The sequence below is a fragment of the Cryptosporidium parvum genome, chromosome 1 (assembly GCF_000165345.1).
Source record: "Cryptosporidium parvum Iowa II chromosome 1, whole genome shotgun sequence".
In the NCBI taxonomy this organism is placed as follows: Eukaryota; Apicomplexa; class Conoidasida; order Eucoccidiorida; family Cryptosporidiidae; genus Cryptosporidium; species Cryptosporidium parvum.
In genome coordinates, this window is record NC_006980.1 from 1 (window position 1) to 24,987 (window position 24,987).

Genomic DNA, 24,987 nt, shown 5'->3' on the forward strand with positions numbered 1-24,987 from the left:
CCCATCTTGGCTGGCCTGCCAGTNCGCATCCTGAAGAACCCCTTCTATACTAAAAATATAGTAATATGAATTATGTTAATATTATATAAATATTCATCAAAATATTTTATATAAATTATTAACAGAAATCCAACTACGAGCTTTTTAACTGCAACAACTTTAATATACGCTATTGGAGCTGGAATTACCGCGGCTGCTGGCACCAGACTTGCCCTCCAATTGATACTTGTAAAGGGGTTTATACTTAACTCATTCCAATTACAAAACCAAAAAGTCCTGTATTGTTATTTCTTGTCACTACCTCCCTGTATTAGGATTGGGTAATTTGCGCGCCTGCTGCCTTCCTTAGATGTGGTAGCCGTTTCTCAGGCTCCCTCTCCGGAATCGAACCCTAATTCCCCGTTACCCGTCATTGCCACGGTAGGCCAATACCCTACCGTCTAAAGCTGATAGGTCAGAAACTTGAATGATATGTCACATTTAATGTGATCCGTAAAGTTATTATGAGTCACCAATTATATTGGTTCTTTATCTAATAAATACAACCCTTCCATAAAGTCGAGTTTTTTCGCATGTATTAGCTCTAGAATTACCACGGTTATCCATGTAAGTAAAGATTATCAAGTAAACTATAACTGTTATAATGAGCCATTCGCAGTTTAACCGTATAAAAGTTTATACTTAGACATGCATGGCTTAATCTTTGAGACAAGCATATGACTACTGGCAGGATCAACCAGGTTACTATCATTCATATTAATAATATGTGTTATATATATATATATATAATATATACAAATATATACATGTAACATATATATTATATATATTATATATCATATATAATATACATATTATTAACATTGAATACATTTATGTCTATTATTTATAATAAACAAAAGAATTATTTAAGAAATCATTAATGAATATATATTATTTATACAACATATATATACATATAATATATAAACTGTATAAAAATATCATAAAAATTTCTTATCCAGTTAATTAATAAGAAAAATATATTAATTTAACTAGCAATTTAAGATAGTATTAAAACTACATTGAAAAATACCCCATAACCTTGAATATAAAGTAATAATAATATAATAATAATAATAATAATATATTATAAAAAATTATTACTTTTTCTTTTCAACAATGGTTACGAAATATTCCAACATTGTACGCTCCCAAAACACCATTATACAATAATATATATATCATATATATACATATAAATATATATAAACAACATAACTACTATATAACAATGTAGAGTCATACATTAATACTTATCACATATAATTCTTTGGAAACCATAATAATACAACAACCTCTTATATTTAACATTCGTGTAAATATCAATTCAACACATATTGTCAAAATTGACTACACTAAATACACTACATTTACAATCAAATATAAAACAACGTTATATTTCAATCGTAAAAACATGTATTTACCTGCGACTCATATATTATACATTACTCATCTATAATATATTTCTCTCATCAGTACTAATCATTCCATAGCCTTTTCAAATCGAAATAGACTACAAATTTTTAATACTCAATGTCAGCTCACTACTAACACGTCAGTTCCTACATTCCCAGGTTGAATACTCTTCACCCCGGAAAAAATATTTTTTATTATTTTTTTATTTTCACTATGTTACACCGCCCACTTTTTTTTTTTTTTTTTTTAATTCTAATACTTTATTTATTATATTATTATTTTACTTATAAATTTAGCACTTTGCTATTTAAAATATTATTCAACATTCCATTAAAAAAAATTACTTTATGAAAAAAAAAAATCAAGTATAAAAAATCCAAGTGCAAAAAAAATTCAAGTGCAAAAAAACTCAATCCAAAAAAACTCAATCCAAAAAAAATCAAGTATAAAAAATTCAAGTGCAAAAAAACTCAATCCAAAAAAAATCCAAGTACAAAAAAAATTCAAGTGCAAAAAAAAACAATCCAAAAAAACTCAATCCAAAAAAAATCAAGTATAAAAAATTCAAGTGCAAAAAAACTCAATCCAAAAAAAATCCAAGTGCAAAAAAAATTCAAGTGCAAAAAAAATTCAAGTGCAAAAAAACTCAATCCAAAAAAAATCCAAGTGCAAAAAAAATTCAAGTGCAAAAAAAAACAATCCAAAAAAAATTCAAAAATTATTTTTTCAACATTCAAGTTAATGCCATTCTTTATCTAATTATCTCTCATTTCCTATTCTGCTACTCTCATCACCATTTCTCCTCCTATGAATACTCTACTACTATTCTACTTATCTTCTCCACAACCACCCCTATCCTCATCCTCTTCTAAACTCTTTCTTTCCACTACCTCTCTCCACTTTCACTATATTCATATCTCTGTTCTTATTCATCCCATTCATCTCCATATCTTTAACTATAATTTTCTTCTTGAAAAAAAAAATTCACTAAACTCCAGCCTACTACTAATCTAAGTCAGTTTATTCACTTTCTATCCTATTTATACACCCCATTCTTAACTTTATTACTTTTGTTCATCATTTCAAATTATACTTAAGAAAACAATGCAGTGGATCCGATTGTACATCATTAAACTATTTATTTATTTCTAAACTTGCTAATAATAGATAACACTGTTCAAAATTCGGGTCATTTTCTCCAATCTTAGACTATTTTCCTATTAAACTTTTTATTATAAGTTCTTAGGTATATACAACATCTATATTTTTGAATGATTCATTTTAAACCAAAATTATAAACCTAAAAAATTATCGATAAATATTACTGTAAGTATTCGAATTTTCAATCTACTAAATTACAAATAATCTAGTCTTGCAAAAATTAAAATCATTATAATCTATTTAATTGAAATTTTTGTTAATGTAAAAATCTAATAAACGATTTTGTTTTTTTGTATTCTATGCAAATTTAATTCTTATTTCTCCATTAAGAGAAATAAATATACCGAAATAATCGCCTAAGCAATTACAAATAAAGCCTGAATAGTGAATAGCAATGATTATTTAAATATAAAATTAAAAAAAAATATATTTCACTAAATAATTAGCCTTCCCTAAATGTATTACGTATACATTGCTATAATTTTCAATCTTAGCAGAAAAGTTTTAATGAAATTCTTGTTTTCCAAAACTTAGAAAATTGATTAGTAAAATTTTTAAAAGCCAACCAAAATATCACTTTATTGGGGTTGCAATAAGATAAATGTTTGAAAAAATTTAACAAATAAAATATCAATTAACCAGATATAACCTTAAAATATGTTTTACAATATTTTCGAGTAAACCAAAAGTTTTAACCAAAAAAGATTTAATTGTAAATAACTCTGAATTTATTACTAATTATTGCAATAATAATCATAATCATAATAATATCTTGCTTTTTAATAATTCAACTCGATTATTAACGATTTAATTCCAAATTACGATTTCATTGATATGAAAGTGTAATTAACTTAAAATATTCACGAAAAGAAATGTTTAAAATTACTTGGTAGAGCAAAGTCAAACGGAGTAGTGGCAACTACACCCTTGAAAAAAATCGGCCAAAAATTTCAGGTTAAAAACTTAGTAATTCCTTCTGAAAAAATGAAATAAAACCGCTTAAGATGAATTCTTCATGTTAATTCGAACAGTTTAAAATTTTTAAATTATAATATGCGTTCTTTATAATATTACTGGATGAATATAAAATCCAATAAATAACTCAAATATTGGTGTAAGAGATAAAATATAAATTATTACGTCGTCAGGAAGACTAGAAATAAACCAAATAACTGTCTTGTTCTTGACATAAACGCAAAGATTGAGGCATAAACTTATAATAGGTATAATTGAAAGCCAGGATATGATTAATGATTTTTGAAATAAAAAATGGCAATGGTAAAATGGATAAAGTATCGGCGAAATGGCAACGTAGTAACTATTAACATTGTAGTAAACCAGTGCAACAACAGGAATAAATAAAAAATAATATGATGGAGACTTAACTACTTCCATTCCAATACATGAGAAGAAGTGCCCTGCTGTATACATTGTCAAATACACTGACAATGTCGAACAAATTAAATCAGGAATTTCACTTTTGAAAAAGCTATTTCCATGTAAACAGATAAAGCTCCATATTATAGATATTATTATCAAAAGCACGTAAGTTTCCAATAAATACTCTTTGAATGCAAATGACCCTACTGAAAGTGTTAATATGATTACACTTACAAACATAAAAAATTTGAAAATGCATGAATCACTAACATGAAGAAAATACAATAAATAAGCCACAGAAATAGAAAAAACAACACATTTTATAATTGAATAGGCGCCAATGTTACTTAATTTAACCATATCAGAATTATTGAATGCAATTGCTTGTTTCTGAATCAGTATACCTTTCTCCAGGTTAGAATCAGAATTTGATGTTGATGACATAAACCTTTTAAATTCCATTATGCTGCCACTACTTGGGATAGATATAGCAACAAATGGCGAAAAAAATAACATTATCAAGTAAGCAAGCAAAAAAAATGATAAAAATCCAGGCTTAAATATTGAAAATATTTTACTTGGGCTCATCCCTAATTGTGATCCTGATACATGTTTAGGAATTCCGATAAAATTAAGCAAAATTGAAAGAAAAAAATAAATGATTCCGGGGACTACCATATACGTAAATGAATTCTTTCTCACTTTATAACTTTTTTTCTCTAGAATTGTTAAATAATAGTTTTGAGAACCCAGTAGAGACATATATAATGGAATTGCAACATTTAAACTGTGCGCTAGTAAAGTTCCAAATGAAAAACCTGATTGCTCCACAATAGGTAACAAGCTTGCTCCATTTCTATTTAAACAAAAAAAGTGTGCGATGATAATTATCCACTTACAAATTCCAATTATTATTCCGGTAATAAAGTAATTATAAACGAATTTTTCTGAAACTTCCTCATCTATATTCCCAAATTTTACTGAATTTTCTTCCATAGTCCTATTTATTCAATGAATGTTAAATTTGGAATTTTCCACCATGTTAAAGATTTAGACAATTTCTGATTATAGCGGGAAACAAATCAGTTGTTCTAAAAAAAAAATCGGGACTACGTTAAGCTTTTTTTTTTTAATTTATATTCTGAACACTATTTGGGATGAGTACTTCGAGTCGTACTATTATTTGTTCTATAGTCCATTTGCTATCTGTCTTGCTCTCTCGTATATAAATGAAATCACCGTTACCGAAATAATTAGTATATATGGGATTTTTTTAATTATTATTTTCGTGTATTCAATTGAGCGTTTGCGACAAAATCTTAAAACTATTGAAATTGTGAATATTATTCCTATCCATGTTGAAATTATGACTCTTGTTTGGTCCCCCTCTTGGAAGGAAATTGGGAAAATGAGAGGCGAGTACATAAGCGTTCGATTAGGAATGCTAAGAAAATTATATATTATCGGTAAAAGAAACAAAAGATCCAGGTAATATTTTTGTATTTTTAGTAAAGAATCAGTAAATGCCATTGTAAAACCAGTAAAATAGTAAACAAGGAAAAGAAAAAATGTATTGAAGAATACAGCTCCATTGTTGAAAGCTGAGTTAGGAATTCCAGAAGTCAAGTATTTGTAAAGTGATATATATATAATATTCATGAAAATGCAAATTCCACTTATACTTATTTCTTTTTGAATAAATTTTAGTGAGTAGATCAAGAATATACTCGAATAAAATAAAGTATATAAAATATATAGATTGGCACTATATGAAAAATAAAAGAAAATATTAATTATTAAAAAGTATATTATTACGTTAGAAATTATATATGGAAGGTTTGAGTTGCTTGAACCATAATTGATATAAATATTTTGACTTGCAACAAATCTTTTTGAAATTTCGTTTTCTGAAAAATCTTTATCAACATTGGTAATTAAATCTGAATTTGAAATTATCCCATATTCATATTCACAGCTCTCGTAGCAATTATAGCATTTTTTTATTAGACAAATAATTGGATACATAACCATTGCAACTAGAAAGTGATAAATAAAAATGGAAATTAATCCGAATCGATAAGGAGCTGACCAAGACCAGTCTTCATTTGGTAAAGAAAAATTACTTTGAGTACTCAACTCTAATTTATCGAAATTTTTTATGACAAATATCAAGAGCCAATATACAAATCCTGGAAGTAAATATTTCAAGTGGTGATTTAAGTAGTATTGAAAGTTCATAACTCTAATTTTTACCAACTCCCATCCATGAGAATAGAGATATAAGGGAATTGCAATGTTAAGCAAATCCACTGTGTAGTAACTGAGAGTAGCATTTACATCAATAGCTACTGGGAATATAACACCATTATACATGACTATATGTGAACAGTGGAAAAAAAAAATGATCCATAGAGAAATGCCAATTTGTATGGTTAATTGAGATTCAAGGAAATCTTTTAATGATTCATTTTTTTTATTATTTTCTCTATAAATATTCGAGCACATTTCAAGTAATTTCAAAAATTAATATTTTTGTATTTTAACACAATTTTACTTCTTGCTCAATTTTTTCATGATCAACTTTATAATTATCAGGCTTTAAAATTTAATAATTACAATAATTATTATCGTGATTTTTCAATTAAATTGTAGTCGCAAACAATTTATTATATTATGATTAATATTTTCAATTGCTCGATTAAGTAATTTAGTTATTTATACACTCAAAAATAAGAATTTTATTAATTAAATTTCCAATGCTCTTAAAATTTATTCACTAGTTAAAATTTTTTTTTTTCCCTTTAGCCTCTTGAATGCATGCTTTGCCGCTAAAACTGCATGATCTTTTTTGTAATTTCAAATAAATTAATTTAAATAAATAATAAAATGAAAAACTTAAAAAATAACTAAGTCTAATCTAGTATATTAAGACTTCAATAAATGGCTTTAACTAAATTTAAATATAAATAATAAAATGGAAAATTTTAATTCGATTCCAACAATTAATTATCGGGGCAATTATCCTGGACAACAAAACGCTGGAGAAATTAATTTTGATGAAGAATATGATAGTTCTGAGTCCGAATTTTCATTTCCTGTTGTAGGATCTACTAATTCAGCTAATATTAAAACATCGGGAAAGAATAAAGCTTTTATTGGAAGAGACAAGGAAAAAGCAAAAAGATACTACATACAATCAACACTTGAGGTAAATATTGATAATCAATATCCTGTAGATAATATAGAAATATATAGACAAAAAATTTTCCCATTTCAACTATCTCCAAATATTTCTCTTGTAGCACCAGAAGAAAAAAATGTAAATAAATCCAGAATTTCTAAAATTTGGAAAGCTTTGTCAAATTCTGAGCCATCCATCATTGGTATTTTAAGAGGCAAAGGATTTGTTTACACTCTTCCAGAGACAATAGACTTATTATTATATGCTACTTTTTGTTTTGGATTTATGATGGTTATTCTTTTTTTTAATTCCTCAGGAAGTGTTAAACATTCAATTCACAATATGTTAAACCAGCAAACTTTTAATTTTCAATCTTCATTAGCATCCGAGTGTCTTGGAATACCTGATGAAAATGGAGTAAGCAGTTATGAACAATTATACTCAAAAAAATTTATTCAATACGTTATTGAACCCAATAAAGACACTTTTTTTAATTCGATGAGTGACGACGTTGTGTTTCCATGTGGAAGAGGAACAATTAAGGACGTGGCTACTATTGCGGATTACCTGAGATGGATTGCATTGGTATTATTTCCTTCATTTATCTATATTAGGAACACAATGAATTCGGCTCTCACGAGCCATATTAAAATTTCAACTCAATTTAATAATGGAACAGAGTCTGAGTTAACATATGTTTTAGATAAAGGAATATTAAAAGGAAATAATATATATATCTATCCTTATGACACGGAGTCTGCTCTTGAAATTTTGGATTTTATTGTAGAAAAAAATTATTTTAATAATACAGAAGTTTCAAGTATTAATACTCGTTTTTTCACTTATAATCCTTTTGTTGGGATAAAAACATCGGTTATGATTACTCTTGGAAATTCTAAAATAACTGGCTATTATGATTCAAGTCTTGATGTAAAATCTTTGCTAATACATACAAATTCATATTCATATATATTTATGGCTCTTGCAATTATTTCAGGTTTCTTTGGTTTCTTGAGATTTTTTACACATAAAGATGTCATCGTGTCTCCAATCATGACTATAAAAAGTTCTATGAACAGGGTATTTGCATTGCTATCTTCTATATTAATAATTATTTCTGTAGTTACATATATGTGTATATTTATTCCAATTAATTGGCTATGGACTGAAGATTCTTCTCTCAAATACTCTAGTTTGCTTTCATTACATGAAGATAAAATGGAAGAAAATTTTACTGAACAGTCAAGTCACTTCGAATATCTTGCTACTTTTGATATTATATTTAGAACTTCAGGTAGCGCAAGTTTAATATTCACACTTTGGGAGTTTTTTTGGTTCCTTTCGGTTAAAATATCTCGCAAGCATGCTACTTCGATTACTGTTGTTGTAAAAAAAGTAACTTTTCCTATATTACTTGGAGCTTTGTTGGTTTTGTTTTTTTTCTCAAGTTATGGAATAATCGGTTTAATTTTGCTAGGGGATTATACGCCTATGTATTCTTCGGCTAAGTCTATATTATTCCATATGTTATTGTTCATTGTAGGGAAAACAGATGAGATTTGGATTTTGTTAAATGAAACAGGCATATATACTGGGATTTTTTTTGTACCTATCATTTGTATTTTCGGAATTATTTTGCCTAGCTATGTTTATGCTTTGTTTTGCCATATATATAACTCTACAATAGACACAGTTGAATGGTGTTGGGACAATTGTACTAGGGAAACTGAAACAAATATCCAATCTTCTCCCTGGTATATAGAAGAGAACTCAATTTACGAAAGGAATATTCGAGATGATAATGCTTCATCTACACAGAAAACTAACGAATCAAAAGGCATTAATAACAATGAATCTCAAGAATTAAATTTAAACATGCATCAAAATAGTCAAATGAATGATTTGCTCTTTGTCAGAGATAGGTATTCAAACTTCATGGCTCAGACAACAACCTTTGAAAGATTATTTGATATTTTTTTTTCAAGAAAAAAATATTTAACTTTAAAGCAAAAGAAGGAGATTGAAATGGGTAAATTTGATTCTTATGAACAAACTAGAAAAATAGCAAGTTTACATGGAAGTAATGTTAATAACTTGAATAATTCGTTGCCAAGTTTAACAAACAATAATGCAAATGAAAATAGTGAGATTATTAAACAACAAAGTCAAAATGAAAGTTTGGAAGGAAGTGAATATGTAACACTTGTTACAAAGTCAATACATGAATATTATTGGTCTATTTTCAATTCTGGAAAAACTATTTTTTCAAATCCAGGGACTGTTTCAAATTATGGAAATAATATCTCGAGTACCAGCCAACAATTAATGTTTAGAATGGTTGGCACAATGGAAGCTTCAGTTGATATGACACAGTTCCTGATTTCTAAGAACAGGGACTCAGACTACTCAGATTCTATAGGTTTAAACGACCAAAATGGACTTCCTCTTTTAGTTGGAAATGTAATGGCTGCCTCACCATGCCCAAATATGGAAAATTTATTAACTTTTACAGAAAAAATCAATAGAGTGGGAGAGAGCATCTGGTTTACGGTTTTGTTGTGTTTTATTTTAATATTATTAATTACTTCGAGTATTTTTGAGTTTAGAAAACAAATTTACAATGATTTAATTAATTCAATTTCTTGGAACCAATTCCATACTAATATTAATGTAAATGCGATGAAGCCAATTTCCGCAAAGGGGGAGCTTGATATTAAGAAATCAACTAATCCATCAAAGTTCATTCTAAATCCTGTAACATTAAATTTATTAACTTCAGAAACCTCAAATGAAGTAGCATATTGGATTTCACTTGCGTCCTCAAGGCTGATATTTAACTCTTCATCAGAATATCAATATAAGGTGTTATTTCCGGATTTCAAAAATGATATAACTTATCCAAAAATATTATTTGACCAAAATTTGCTATATAATGATCAAGGCGAAGCAGGCGTTACGTTAAGAGCCATTGCGGTAACTGAAAATAGGTCTGTAGACCAATATATTGATGGAACTAGTTCTGCTGACGAATTATTTAAGTTTATAGGAGTAACGGAAAGATTTTTTTCAACATTTGATGATGATGACAAAAAATTATCTGAGGATTTGAATATGAAATTTATTAACAAAGCAATAAATGGCTATCCATTTTTTTATACTAAAAATATTGTTCCAAGTGAACATTCTTCATTTATTGAAAGTCTGTATTCAAACATTTATGAATTACTGCATTACCCAAAAATAGTATATTTGGAGATTCTGTTGCCATCTTTACTTATAGAAGATCAAATGTTCAATTTTGTAAGAATAATAATAACCAGAGATATATCAGGAGGCCTTAATAAAGAACCTTTAAATATTTTGCTGAGTACAATAAATAGTGAATTTGATTCATATTTCAAAATTTCACTTGAAGTTGCAATTATCTTATTAACGATTGCTTATATAGTCGTTTTTTTTTTAGAATGCAAGAAATTTACAAAGATATATAGGAATTCCCCTGAATCTACAGGAAGAAGAGCAAGGTCAACAGTGTTTTGTTTCTTCAACTATATCTTTACTGACTTATCACGAGCTCATGACATAGTAATAATCATGATGATTATTATCAGGTTAGGAGTTTATTCTTCAATATTTTACTATAAAATGGTATTATTTAAATCAAAGATTGACACTAATGAATTTGATATGGTATATGGACTATCAATCCAATTATCATATATTAATATTGCGATTATTTGGATTTTTATTTTACGGTTATTTGGACAATTTTCTTCTATTTCAAGCAATTTCAGGTTTCTTACGTTCTCATATAGACGATCATTTTTACCTTTGTTTTTAGTATTCGTTTTTTTGGCTTTGCAATTTATTGGGCTCTCAATTATGATTTTTATTAACTTTTCAAGCTGCAATGATAACTACTCCTCAGTATTTGGAGTCATTTCCTCAACAATTAATTTATTTGTTGGGAATTTTGACTTTTATGAGGCGTATAAATGTTCCAGTAATCTTACTATTTCTGTATTGCTTCCGCTTCTTATCGCAATTTATTATATTATTATGCCTGTTCATACCGTTATTATATTAAGAAGTCTTTGGCTTTCAAAAAAAGAATCTACAGATATTGACAGAATTTTCAAGATAGTAGCGGAGAGTCGAAATAAAAAGAATTCTGAAGAATACAAAAAATATATTAAACATATAACTGGTATGAATACGCAAATTAGCGAGCGTGAAATATGGGATCATGCTGGGATAGATTATGATGAAGATGATCCAATAGATAGAAAGATGTATGAACAAAAATATGAAAAAAGTGTTCCAAAGGTTGAGATACCACCTCCGAAAATTGCAGAACTTACTGATGAACAGTGGGATGCATCGCCAGATTTCATAAAAGAATGGGCTGAATATGAAGCAGAGAGTTTTATAGATAGGTTTAGATGTTTAGAAAGTGAATTTAAAATGAATACAAGCTCAACTGGTTATTATTCTCAGTTTGTTTCCAGATGGGAAAGTTCTGTTTATAAAGAGTTGCAGCTGCTGGAAGTTACAACAAATGAAGCAGAGCAACTTCTAAAAAGGTTACAGAGGGCCATAAAGGGAACTGCAAGTAGAGTGAGAATTAATCAAGCACTACAAACAAATAATCTAGAAGCTGCAATTAGAGAAAAAGAAGAAGAAAGAGAATCGAAAAGAGCACTGCTCAAGGCTAGGAAGAACAGAAATATTTATGATAATAATTAAATTTACAGAAAATCAAATTATTTTTTTAATGAGTCCAGTTTTCAAAAAAAAAAATCAAAGTTACAAACAGGAAATACAAATGTCTTTTGTCTGAATCTAAAATTCTATTATTATTCTATCAATTACTTGATAATTGAAACAGACTAGTATTGGCCGAAATTTTGATAAAATAAACTCAAAAAACTACTCATTTTATTTAGTTTTTAATTTATCTTTATTTTTCCTTGAGAAAACAGTTTGTATCCCCAGAGCAACGAAAATAGCAGATACGCAAAGCCACTGGCCAAGGGATAGTTTATGCCCAAAAATGATAACCGAAACCAAAACGGTGAAAAACTTCCTAGTTGTAGTTATTATTGCCAAATATAGAGAACCAAATCTAATGAGTGATTGGAATATAAAAAATTGTCCGCATGTACCTGTTAAAGAAAGAGCAAGTATATAATACGGAGTTGAAGGAAATCGAGAAATAAATAGATAAGGTTCCTTCCCCTCTAAAAATAAAGATAAGATCCCACAAAGTATCATTGCAAATAAATTAGTATAGAACATCAGGATATTGGATGTAACGTTGTATTTTTTGATCAGTTTGTCTTGCCTAGGGCCAGTGAGTCCATCGCATAATAGTGACAATCCAAGAAGTGACACCCCAGAAAGTGTTTGAACGGTTCCTACCTTATTAGTCTTTATCTGCATCAAATTAAAACAAGAAAGAGAAATAGTGATAACTATTACAGCTAAGTAGTCATACCAAGGATATTTAGTTTTGAAGTAAAGGGTTCCAATAACAATTATCGGAACGCATTTTGCAGATTTGACGAGAACTTGAGTTGGGTAGTTGACATTACCTAATGCAAGATTTGTTAGAACCATTGAAGTTAGATATGTTGCTGAAGTTAGCATAATTTGGAAGATGCATTCAAATGACAAATTGAAAAGTGTTTTTTCAGCATTACTAGAATTTTTATTTTTTTTAGAATTGCCTTCTTTTCCTGGCCCAATTCTCCAATTTTCCAATTGAATAACTCCAAAGCTCACAACTGTGTTTACCAAACAAAAGCAAAATACTAAAAATAGGCTATAATTGAAATTATCACCAACCTTTTTATCTCCCAATGTATGGATTCGTTCTTGCACGATGCCATAAAAAATAAAGAAAAAGTAGATACCAGCCACACAGAAAGCTCCTATTATTGTATCATTCATTTCTACAAAAACAATTGCAAACTAATGATATTGAAAAGAGATTCATGCTCATTTCAAGGCGGTAACCTTTTGTCTTGTTTAAGTTAAAACAAATTTGGATTTTGAAAAGGTATAAATACCATTTAAAGTCAAATTGATTCAAAAAATTATAAAAACATATTGATTGTATTATAAAAAGATTAACGATCCTTAAACATTTAGAAAGTGTTTTATGGAGATTTTTTGCATATTTAAGAGATAAATTAAATACCCCACTTCAAGACAACCAGCGGGAACGTTGGCGGTTTGGTTTTTGATTAATGATATTTGGATGCAGAAGGTATGTAAATAAAAATGAGCATCAACAACGGTAAGGAGGTTAGCGTGGAGGATTGTCCAGAATCAAAGTTCTTAGTTGAGGAGAATGTGGATTTAACAAAGTCGTGCCTTTGGTCAATCTTAGAGCGATATTATAAGACTGTATCAATAGATGCATGGCGAAAAAACCAGGTCCCAAGTTTCATAACATCGAATAATCGTCTTGCCAGTGGATATGCGAGGCTTATACACAGTTTTATAATGGATCAGAATCCAATCGGAACTCCATTTAAAAAAATTTATATTGTTGAGATTGGTGGTGGCCATGGAAGATTTACGTTTTTGCTTTTAAGAGCTTTAGAAAGATATTCTCCTGTTTGGGAAGATCTCGGATACAGTGACGTACCTTTTAAGTACATATTTACTGATGCAACTGATGCAAGCTTTTCGTTTTTAACAAGAGAATCTAGTGCATTAATCTCATATATACAAAAGGGATGGCTCGAATTTGCATGTTTTAATGGTAACAACTCTGAACCAAGCGATATTAAATTTGGATCAAATAAGCAAGAAACCATTCCACCAGAATCAAGCATAGTATTAGTATGTAACTATGTTTTGGATTCTCTTCTGACTGATGCAATTGCGATAAGCAAGGACAAGGTAATTTCTAAAGCTACTGTTTCTGTCTATTCTTCACAAGTTGAAGAAGACTTAACACACCCAAGCATTGCTGATAGAATGACCCTTTCATGGTCATGGAAAGAAATGATAGATGAAGATTTCTCGCCCATCACAACTCATTCAGAAAACAAAGTCTGTAATACAAATAGTGAAACAAAAAAAACTCAAGAATCAGAGTACTTGACAGAAAAGGAACAATTGTTACTAAGGTATTCTCAGTTCGACTATTCTCTTTGTGAAGTAATAAAGTCCTACCTCGAACTTGATCGAGAAATGTCTTTTGTATTACCACTAGGGGCTATTCAAATGCTCAGACGTTTTTATAAATACTCTACCGGGAATATATGCGTTTTAATAGGTGATAAAGGGTATCCTGATGATACTGAGTTTATTTCTATCAAACCCCCTCATATTGCTGTGCATGGATGTATGAGCTTTATGGTCAATTTGGATGCTATAAAGAAATATTTCTGTAATTTAGGCTGTAGTTATCTTGCTACAAGATACAAGGACACATTTCAAATTACCTGTATTCTTGGAGGAAAGAAGTCTTCATTCCCCAGGGTCGTTGCATCATTTATTGATAGCCAAGAAGATTTGGTTCCGGATAATTTGTTAAATATTCAAAGAGGTTTTGAACAACTCAGCTCAAATTCAGGTTCTTTTACTAATGGATTGAAGCCTTATTTGGGCGTATTAAGATATAGTTTGCACGATCCATTCATACTTTGGGTATTGCGCAATGGAATTCTTGCAAATATTGGAGACCTTAACATTAGGCAAAGAGAAGATATTATTTTTGATTTGCATAGCGTTTATCGAAATATTTATCCTTTGGAAATTAATATTGATGTATTTGATCTATTGGCTCAAATTTGTTTAAAAGGTGGCTTTGTAAACGATGCAATATTTTACTATAATGAAAGCTTGCGTTGCTGCCCTGAAATGATACACCCATCGACCTATGTGAACCTTGCAAAGTGCTATCAATCACAAAGAAACTGGAAAAAAGCCTTTCACTTTTGTAACGAAGCATTAAAATTGGATCCTGACTATCCACCAGCACTTGAATTTAATTCAGAATACCTTAATTCATCAAAAAGACTTAACTATATAATTATTGGTTGTTATAGCTCGTGGATTTTCACAGATGTAATTCCAACAATTCAATTTGATGCAATGTACAATTGTATCGGCGTAGTACCGAGTAAAACAACAATAGAAAATGCTAAGAAGGCATTTGACCACTTACAAGCAATTTTTTCGTGTAACCAAGAGAACGAGGTTTTTTCTAGTTCTCCACCAAAGTTTTTCCTTGAAGAAATTTCTGAAAATTCTTCTTTTGCAAATGCAATTGCAGATATATTTTATAGCAACCCACAGATCGAAGCAATAGTTCTTGATGTACCTCCTGACCTTTTCAAGCCTTGTATGGATGTTATTTGGGAATTTAACAAACATGTCATGACTAGATCTCCAACCGCAAGAGATGTTGTAAACGCTTCGGAAATTCTCTCAAGAAAGCCTCCTAGGTCGCTTTGGTTCGATTATGCACCATTCAAATTTGAAACAGCATTACTACAAGTATTTAATATAATTAAACAACATGGTCGACTTTATGCAATTAATTGTAAATATGACCTTCCATCGGAAACTCCAATAAATTCAGAAGGATATAAAAACGATGAGTTGATAGCGAGACTAATCCATTCACTTTCTGCAATTTATATTGCAATTGATGGAACTTTAGACTGGGTTTTCTGCCCGTCTACAGACAAAGATAATGATAAAAAAACACTATTTTGTGGATGGAGTTCTCCATTGTGGTCACAAGCCGATTCTGGAAAAAGAAATAAAATACCTTCGGAAAAAGCCTCAATAAAACCTACATCCACTAAAAGCGATGAAATTCATTGCACTATTTCAACAGAGTTTGTAACTTGGGACAAGACATTCATACAATTTGACTTTCATTGCGATAACTGTACATTAAGCCTCAGAAAAGAAGGCCCAATTTGGATTCTACTCATTAGAACCTCTAAGGGAAGGTATGAGTCTAAAATCCAATGCGTCGGATTGCAGACTGCAAATGAAAGATTCAGAAAGTTGTGTAAAGATTATAACCCTGATCAATACAATATTAAAGATTCTATAGGCTTTTCTGCATGGTGGGATGCAATTGAAAAATCTAAGCAAAGCCCAATTCACTTTTCCTACCAATAAAGAGGATTTATCTTAATTAAAATCAAATTATATTCTAATTGATTCATAATCCTACCATATTTCCACTAATTTGTCTAAATTTCACAGACCTTGCATGCATTCTTGTGCCAATTTTGCATTCATATGGTATCGTATATTTGTAATAAATGAATAAAATATTTGTTAGAAATAATATATTAGAGATTAGCTATAGATAGTTAATTATGTATTAATTAGGATTTGTTTTTTTTTCTCGAGACAATAAGTCCGTCATAAGATTTATGAATATGATTCAGAAGTTAATATGGGATTCTATTAATTTCACTCTTGGAGATGGAGAAAAAGATTCCTCGATTGGTGATTATGAATATTTGGAAATAATAGGAGAAGGGACATATGGAGTGGTATATAAATGCAAATGTAAACAATCTGGGGAACTTTTTGCAGTAAAAACTTTCAGAAGTGCTACAAGTGAATTTTCAACAACAACCCTTAGAGAAATATCAATATTACGTGAGATCAATCATTCTAATATCGTTAGCGTTCAGGATGTGATACTTTCATCGAAAGGTGTTAATATAGTGTTTGAGTTTTTTCCTTACGATCTTAAACGTTACCTTTCAATGTTCCCTGATAAAGTTCCTCCTGTGAAATTCATAAAACATATAATTTTTGAAATACTAAAAGGTATATTCCATTTGCATATGCATAGAATTATTCATCGTGATCTGAAACCCCAAAATATTCTAATATCATGCGACAGAAATCTTCCAGACGTCAAAATTGCAGACTTTGGACTTTCCAGAATTTTATCTACTCCTTTCAAAACATTGACTAGAGAGGTTGTAACACTTTGGTATAGAGCTCCAGAACTACTTTTGGGGAATAAGAATTATTCTAGTTCCATAGATATATGGAGTGTTGGCTGTATATTCATCGAACTGTTAATAGGCAGGCCAATATTTTCTGGTGACAGCGAAGTTTCAACTCTTTTTAAAATATTTAAAACGTTGGGAACTCCAAACCCTAAAGTATATAGTAATATTAACTCTCTTCCAAATTACAGCCCTGATTGGCCAAAGTGGGATATTGATGAAAATTGGGTTGATAATCAAATTTGTATGTATTCTCCAACTAAACAATATTTGCTGGAAACAGATGCAAAGAATTTAATAAAAATGTAAGTTTATTTTATGATAATGATTTTAAGTTAAAATTTCAAATAAGGATGTTAATGTATGATCCGAGCAGAAGAATAAATGCATTTGATGCATTGAATAACAAATGGTTCGATGAAGTTAGAAATAATACTTTCTAATTTAAACAAGAATTTCTAATTCTAACTTTAATTAAAAACTATTTTATAATTACTAAAATCTAATAAGGTTTACAATATACGGAAAGACCAGAACAAAGCCAACTGGGACGAGGCGGATCAGGAACGCAAATAACGTCTCCATAACTCTCGCTTTCCAACTCGACCAGCGCTTCATTATATTGAGAGCCATCGCAGCGTTGCAAAAGCTCAATTCCGCCGCTTGCTCTATTAAATCTCGAAGCTATTAATGATGCTCCGTCCAAACCTTTAAACGGAGCAACCAAATTTTCAGGGTTGCATGCATTTGCTTGAGTTCCGAATAATCTCTTTAATATTAGGTGCGGCTTTACGGAAATTTTAATTCTTTTTTGGTTTTGAATTTGCCTTTGTAGTGGAACTTCTGCATTATCTATCATCTTTTGTGTTACTCCTTTATGCACGATCCAACAGGAGTCGGCTGAAGATAGTCTTGCGGTTCGCCTTTCTATACAGGCGAGCTCATAATTTGTAAATGAGCCTTGATAAATAGAGGTTGATTCAATTCCTCCTTTGTCTGTACATACTGAATCTTCTGTAATTTGATACCTTGAGTCATCTCCTGAAAATTCACAGTTTTCAAAATTGGTAATATGGCCCCAGTTATATGGCGCCTTAGAAAATGAATTCTTCTAAAAAGCTGAAAGGAAAATAACTTACCTGAGCATGTTTTACAAACTTCCAGCACCATCTTCGACCAGGATTTCCTGGATCTGAGAGATCCCTTAATCTTTCATATATGGTTAATTCGTTTTCAGGTTTGGGTGGTATTCCTCCTATATAATAAGTATCCCCGACAAAAAAAACTTCCGCTGTAACTCCATTCAAATCAACATTAATTCTCTTTTGTGATTCTTCAGATAAAGCTTTTACATATGCTACAATAATATCATTTGGAACAATATATCGGTCTAAAGCTTCAGTTAATGTGATTTTGCCATTCTGCAAATCTTCAATTACATTTGGCGTAATTCTTAGTTTTTCAAAGCATAGTATGTATTCGACGATATTAATGATTAAGACAGCGCTAAACAATATAAAAGATTTATTTATCAGCATTTCTATAAATAATTGATTTTTGTGGGTGACAGCAATTCACACAGTTGGATTTAATTTTGGGAGAAAAAATAAAAATTTTCTTGATTACCATTGTTTGATAGTCATAGCATATATAAAACTAACAAGTATCTAATTAAAACTAAATGAAAGTATTTAGTATAGAATTCAAAGAATAGAAATCTGAATCAAAAGGTTCTATACAGAAATCATGCTTCGAACATAACTCATCTTTATTATATGAATTGACGAATTTATTTAAGTATTGTTTCGATAGGCGCTTTTTATCAGTAATGTAGAGAAATTCTTTGGAGCTTTGGCATTTTATATTAGAGTCAATGTAATGTGTCCCAATACATTGATCGAGAAAGCAAATTGCTTGATTAATTTGATTTACATTCCAAATAGGGTTAATAGATGATGTTAGAAGAATTGGAATTGCTCCATCACCCAATATATTTTCTAGATTTTCAATTAGCTTTTCCAAATATAAAAAAATTAGATCAATAAAATTGCAGTGGTTAGAAAGTTTAAATTTAACTTGGAACAAGGCCATATATTTGTTTATTAAGGATGAGATTTCTAGGTGAAGCCTAATAAAAGAAATTTTTGAATTTTGATCTTCTGGATAGTGAAAGAATAATGTTAGTAGTTTTGGAAAAAGAACACTAGAAACTGAAAAATCGCCTAGACTTCTGATTCCACAAACGATCCCATATAATGATGCAATTTGAAGACAATTTCCGTTCGTCAGATTGTTGATACGAATATCCAACATTTTCTTAAATTCACTACTTAGATATTCAAGAATTTTTGCAGTTCCGATTGGTAGGTGATTAGAACACTGTTCAAGAATGTTTTCCAATAGAATACTTGCGTCAAGCCTAGCATTTAAATTATCAGCAAGAAAAAGTTCTGAAACTTTAAAATTTTTATTGGAAAGCGCCTCCTTAACTGGGCATGAAACCATTATTCTTATTAATGACTCAATAATTTTATGGATGTAATACGTTGTTTTTGAGCAATGAGGATTTCTTATTATAGATCTGCAGATCCTTATTAATAGTCTTAGAGTTCCTATTTTTGGAAATACTCCTGTTTTCTCGAATTGGATACATATAATTCTAGTATTATAATTGAAATAATAAACTAAATATGGTAGCAGTGGTTCAAAATCGGTATTCGTCTCTATTATGTGAAAAATATAGTCTAACTTCTGAAAAAGTTCGAACTTTTGTTGTGACTCCTTTGAATGAAATTTATTCTTTTCTATAGAGTTGTCATATTGATTATAGGCTGAATGTGGCAAATTAGAGTTTAATCCTTCAAATACAGAAAATACGGAGCTTATTGTACCAGTATCTTTATCAGAAAGTCCGTAAGTATTAACGTAATTATTGATAATTAATGCCCTTCTCTCAATATTTGAATCCAAAAGGTTAAATGGTAAATTACAAGATGAATACAGCTCCTCCATTCCACGCAAGAAAATTCTGTTCATGTAGCTTAAAAACTCCCTTTGTTCCTCTGATAGAAATCCTTCAATAGCTTTATTAATTACAATCTTAAAATTATCAGCATTTTCATTGGAATTTACATCGAAATTCTTTCTTTTTACAAATTTAGAGTTTGCCTCCATATTATTATAAATATTCTTTATATATGTTGTGTCATTTTCAGAATTGAAAACGAACTTTCCTTCTACAGCAAGCCAATGTAAATGAATACTTGGTTTTTTAATTTTTTTAGCATCTAGATCTTTGATAATATCATGAAAAATTTCTTTATCGTCACTTGTATCTTTTTTGAAAGTTTTTAGTGAAGCAAACTTATAATTTCCATCAGGAAAACAAAAACAAGGAATATATCTTATTGATCTTTCAGGTAAATTATAAAATACTTCTGCATTTTTCTCAACAATAAGCTGGTCGTTGCCGTTTTGACTTCTGGAAATAAAATAGCTTCTAAGAGGTTTCTCCAAACTCCAAATGAGATTCTTGGATCCACATATATATCTCATCGCGCTATTAATATCTCCTAATGAAATAAATGGCAACTCCACATTTTCCCGTAAATCACCTGAGCTACAACTCCCTCTATGAAATGCTAGTTTTATTGCTTCTTCAATTATTTGTCTTAACTTAAACTCTACTGTTTGAACAATAAGAGAGGCTGCATTGCTCGAAATTGAATCACAACAAACTTGTTTAGAAAGAGGATAAACAAAGTCATAGACTGAAAATATTCCGTTGTTTTTCATATAGTCTTTATTTCTTTCACTTTCATTGCAGTTATCAAGATTTATTCTTTGCTTTTTCCTAAGTACAAGATTATTTTCCATTTCACAGACCCCAACATCTAAACAGTCATTTAGCAAAAATTGGTCATAATTATAAGTTTTTGTTTTTCTTAGCATTTTTATCTTCTACGAGTCCTAAAAGTAAACTGATCAACATTTGGCGCAATTTTAATGTTTTTTTTAAGGATTTTACAATACAAATTATATGATAAATAAATAAAATCGAAAAAAATGCATAGGCAATAACTTTACAAAGGATGCATTAAGTTGGAGTTTCAAAACTTGCTGTAAATTTGATAACATGAATCCAAAAGCAATTATTCTTACTTGTGAGAATTTTTTGAGAAATTTTAGCACACACGAACTAAAGGTTTCACAGACGAATTCAAAATACTTTGAGCAGTTCCGTAATCTGAGTTCACTTTGGGACTCTAAAAATGTGAGTGATCTGGATAGCCTAGAGCTTAGTGAAGTATGGAACTCTATTCTACATTGCTACAAAATTGTTCTGGACAAAATATCGACTGAAATAAGAGTAAACTCTGAAAAAATTTCTAAGAGAGAAAATATTCGGTCAAATTCCAGTGAAAAACTGTTATTAAAGTTTGATGGTCAATTTCAAAGCTTATTTTCTACTGAATTAACATTGATTAAACAATTTCTCATGGATCTACTTGAAGTGATTAAAGAGTTAACTTTAGTTTGTGAGAATATGAAATCATATTTAGAAAGTAATGTTGGCCTTACGAGTTCTTCTTCAACAAATAGCTTATCAATAGTATTAATATTGGTTAAAATAATTTGTCACAAAATTGAAACTAAGAATCGTGATTTACTTGAAAAAATGTGTGGCTCCACATTATATTGCTTAAATATTCTATTTCGGATATATAAATTAGAATTCACTGAGAATTGGGATCTAATATTATTTCCAGAAAAATTTGATATCTCTTCAATTGAAATAAATTACTTATTATACAATGAAATATCTATTTTCTTGAGCATAGATTCAGATATTCCTTTCCTTTCATACTTTTTATTAAGTTCAAACGCAAAAATGAGAGTGAATTCAATATTGTGTATACAATCTATATTTACTTCCCCAATATTTAGGTTTAAATCTATGACTTCACTACTTTGCAAACCGCTATCCCAACAAATAATAGATACAAGCGCATCCTCATTATCAAAAAATGCAGTAATATTGTCATTTTCACTTTTAAAGTTTGGAGAGACTTTTTTTAGATCAGAAAATTATGATTCAGACACTGTAATAACTTTTATTAAAACAATTTCAAAAATTGTAAGTACAACACCATCTCTATTTTGGACTAACAATTTTATTAATGCAAATACAAGCTTTATTCAAATTCTCTCCAATAATTTACTTTCTGGTCTTAAAGATTTAAATCTATTTATCCCTTCTTTGCAGCTTTTTTCTAATATTTTGAACTTAATAAAAAATTGTGAAACCTCGAAGAATATTCTTTTCGATGATTTAAATCCATGTTTTGAACAAGTATTGATCAACAGTTATACAATTCTAAACTTAAGAAAAGATTCCAATTTTGAAGGCATCAACGGAAAAGGCGTTCATTCCAAATTTCCAGTTATTTTGACAGAAATATTAAATTTTTATATAAAATTATTAGAAAATTTTCCATTAATATTGCTGAATATCTATTTAAACCAATCTTTATTATTTGAAAATAAGTTCGGGGCTAAGAACTATATATCAATATTCGTAAAATTACTTGAATTTATTAACTTTAATCCAAATCAATTAGATTCTCTTATTTATGAAAAAGGGCTCAGAGCTACATATATGTTGATAAATTGCATTTGCGAATTCAGGAATTTTAAATTAGATAAAAGAAATTTTATTGAAAATCAACTTCAATCTCTGGATCCTGATTTTCCCCACCAAATTATGAGAAAGATAGAATTTACCGTAATTGATGTTGAAGAATTGTATCTTAAGATTATCGAATTCTTGAAGACATTTATTTTATTCACTTCTGATTTTGTTATCGATAATTTAATCTTCAAGGAGGAATTAACAAACTCTTCCAATTATTTACAAATAAATAAAAATAGTATTTGCAGGATATTAGATATATATTCAACAATTAATCCCATTATATTGGAGGAAACTTTGTCTGAAACTTTAATGAAAGCTACAAATAATATTAAGAATTGCGAAAAAAGAATATTATATAACAGTGAGCAAATGAAAAAATATGCTTTTGAAACTTCAAAGGTCAGTTTTGTGGAAATATTACTATTAATATTAGATTACACTGAAGATAAGGTACTACCATCAATAATCAATGTTCTCCTTTGTTATTGCGGAAACTCAGAATGGATAAAGCACTCATCATTTACTACGTTTCAGCATTTTGAATCTAGCTTAGTTCAAAAGCTTTTATTTTTAATCAAATTAGATAATTCCATCTCGATAAAGCCTATTAAAGAGAATATGATTTTGAGCGTGAATAAAATTATGGTATACATTAGTACTTACCATTATATAAACAGAAATAAAGTTATTGTTTGCTCATCAAGTTATAGAAAAAATAACATGAGTTTGTTGGATGAGAGCTACGACAAGTTTATGGATAATTATGAAGTTGAACTCAACGAAATTTGTTGTCTTTTAAATTGGAAAGAGATTTTTTGTTCATATAAGCTACTTATTCAGCAAATTAAATATAACTTTGCTTCTACTAGGTTTCCAAGTTCTTCAAACCTTTCAGATATAGTTAGAGCGTTTGGAAGGATCTTAAGGCTGATTCCTTATAATGAAAATGACTATAAAGACATCGTTTGGGCACTAAACTTATTAACTAATTTAGTCTCAAATACTTATAGTAACACATTTAGATACAATAAAATTAAATGGAATTCGATTTATGCAATTGGATTATTATTTGAAAATGATAATTTTTATAATTTAGTAATTCAATCATTTAGTGGTATATCAATCACAGATATAGATTTGTCAAAAGCATTCGCCAAAAATTGGAAAGCTCTTTGTTTAATAATTATTAATAAAACAGAACTAACTAAAGTTAGAATAAATGCTTTGCGCTCATTAACAGTTTTTAATAAGATTAATTCTGATTCTGATTACAGAATTCCATTTATTCTTCTCTTTGATACATGGGAAACTTTTAAATTTGCAAAAAACCTTGAATTAGTAGAGAAGGTTACTTTGCATGACAAACTACAAACAACAAATGAATATTCAATGTTATGGAACAAATATTTAAATCAACTTGGCTTATTGCTATATAAGAACTCACTATTTTATTTAGAGAACCAATCTAATAAATTTTCAAGATTTGAAATGGAAGAAATTTCTAGATATTGCTTAGAATTTGACATAGAAAAAACTGTAGAGATTACAAAAAGCTAAAATACAATTAATAAAAATGATTGATTTAATAGGTTTACAAGAATTACTTATTAAATAGTATCACAGTCTGTCAATATTAAATAGTACAACTTAGTATTTCCATTTTATTTTGTGATTATTTTCATTGAAATCAAATTATTTCGACTAATAGTAATTTCAAACTGCACTTTGCAGAAAAAAAGAAATTTAACAATTTTTGTAAATAAATATAAATGTAAGTTTCTAATTTACAATTATGCAAAAAATACCAACAATTGTTAACATTGTTAATCTTAATACTATTCAATTAAATTAAGTTCAACTATCAGTTTTGGAGTATAAGTTTGATAATTAATTCTAAATAGATACATTAAGTAAACAAAAATTGTTATACAAGAAATTTAAAATGTTTGTAAAAATTTTGATTTAAATAAACTAGATTATTCTGTAATGAATTCTATTTATAATTTTTTTTAATAAATTGCATGGTAAAAATGGCAGTATAGATAAATGATTTGCAGGCGCTAAGATAGCATTTTTTTTTGTCAAAATGAAAAAAAAAACCT

At 29.1% G+C, this 24,987-nt stretch overlaps 10 protein-coding genes and 1 non-coding gene across 11 annotated transcripts; 4 read left to right on the forward strand and 7 right to left on the reverse strand.

Annotated features, from left to right (window-relative positions):
- Window positions 1-45: 45 nt before the first annotated feature.
- Window positions 46-743, reverse strand: cgd1_5 (the record flags this gene model as incomplete). The annotated part of the gene is made up of 1 exon: window positions 46-743. It is a non-coding gene; the product is annotated as an 18S ribosomal RNA (ribosomal RNA).
- A 2,938-nt stretch (window positions 744-3,681) lies between these two features.
- On the reverse strand, window positions 3,682-4,995 carry cgd1_10 (predicted membrane associated protein with 11 transmembrane domains regions; the record flags this gene model as incomplete). The annotated part of the gene is made up of 1 exon (XM_627864.1): window positions 3,682-4,995. One exon carries the CDS (start codon window positions 4,993-4,995, stop codon window positions 3,682-3,684), a length of 1,314 nt encoding a protein of 437 aa, XP_627864.1.
- A 192-nt stretch (window positions 4,996-5,187) lies between these two features.
- cgd1_20 (predicted membrane associated protein with 11 transmembrane domains regions) lies at window positions 5,188-6,504 on the reverse strand (the record flags this gene model as incomplete). The annotated part of the gene is made up of 1 exon (XM_627865.1): window positions 5,188-6,504. One exon carries the CDS (start codon window positions 6,502-6,504, stop codon window positions 5,188-5,190), a length of 1,317 nt encoding a protein of 438 aa, XP_627865.1.
- Window positions 6,505-6,973: 469 nt separating this feature from the next.
- Window positions 6,974-11,926, forward strand: cgd1_30 (predicted membrane protein with 12+xtransmembrane domain; the record flags this gene model as incomplete). Its single annotated transcript, XM_627866.1, has 1 exon — window positions 6,974-11,926. One exon carries the CDS (start codon window positions 6,974-6,976, stop codon window positions 11,924-11,926), a length of 4,953 nt encoding a protein of 1,650 aa, XP_627866.1.
- A 192-nt stretch (window positions 11,927-12,118) lies between these two features.
- cgd1_40 (UDP-galactose transporter, predicted signal peptide and 9 transmembrane domains) lies at window positions 12,119-13,132 on the reverse strand (the record flags this gene model as incomplete). The annotated part of the gene is made up of 1 exon (XM_627867.1): window positions 12,119-13,132. The coding sequence occupies one exon, from the start codon at window positions 13,130-13,132 to the stop codon at window positions 12,119-12,121; it is 1,014 nt and encodes a 337-aa protein (XP_627867.1).
- A 333-nt stretch (window positions 13,133-13,465) lies between these two features.
- cgd1_50 (hypothetical protein with 2 TPR domains) lies at window positions 13,466-16,336 on the forward strand (the record flags this gene model as incomplete). The annotated part of the gene is made up of 1 exon (XM_627868.1): window positions 13,466-16,336. One exon carries the CDS (start codon window positions 13,466-13,468, stop codon window positions 16,334-16,336), a length of 2,871 nt encoding a protein of 956 aa, XP_627868.1.
- A 260-nt stretch (window positions 16,337-16,596) lies between these two features.
- On the forward strand, window positions 16,597-17,499 carry cgd1_60 (cyclin dependent kinase A, putative; the record flags this gene model as incomplete). Its single annotated transcript, XM_001388096.1, has 1 exon — window positions 16,597-17,499. One exon carries the CDS (start codon window positions 16,597-16,599, stop codon window positions 17,497-17,499), a length of 903 nt encoding a protein of 300 aa, XP_001388133.1.
- A 193-nt stretch (window positions 17,500-17,692) lies between these two features.
- cgd1_70 (hypothetical protein) lies at window positions 17,693-18,049 on the reverse strand (the record flags this gene model as incomplete). The annotated part of the gene is made up of 1 exon (XM_627869.1): window positions 17,693-18,049. One exon carries the CDS (start codon window positions 18,047-18,049, stop codon window positions 17,693-17,695), a length of 357 nt encoding a protein of 118 aa, XP_627869.1.
- Window positions 18,050-18,284: 235 nt separating this feature from the next.
- Window positions 18,285-18,728, reverse strand: cgd1_80 (hypothetical protein; the record flags this gene model as incomplete). The annotated part of the gene is made up of 1 exon (XM_627870.1): window positions 18,285-18,728. One exon carries the CDS (start codon window positions 18,726-18,728, stop codon window positions 18,285-18,287), a length of 444 nt encoding a protein of 147 aa, XP_627870.1.
- Window positions 18,729-18,867: 139 nt separating this feature from the next.
- On the reverse strand, window positions 18,868-21,141 carry cgd1_90 (predicted transcription factor subunit TAF6; the record flags this gene model as incomplete). The annotated part of the gene is made up of 1 exon (XM_627871.1): window positions 18,868-21,141. One exon carries the CDS (start codon window positions 21,139-21,141, stop codon window positions 18,868-18,870), a length of 2,274 nt encoding a protein of 757 aa, XP_627871.1.
- A 184-nt stretch (window positions 21,142-21,325) lies between these two features.
- cgd1_100 (hypothetical protein) lies at window positions 21,326-24,442 on the forward strand (the record flags this gene model as incomplete). Its single annotated transcript, XM_627872.1, has 1 exon — window positions 21,326-24,442. The coding sequence occupies one exon, from the start codon at window positions 21,326-21,328 to the stop codon at window positions 24,440-24,442; it is 3,117 nt and encodes a 1,038-aa protein (XP_627872.1).
- Window positions 24,443-24,987: the final 545 nt, after the last annotated feature.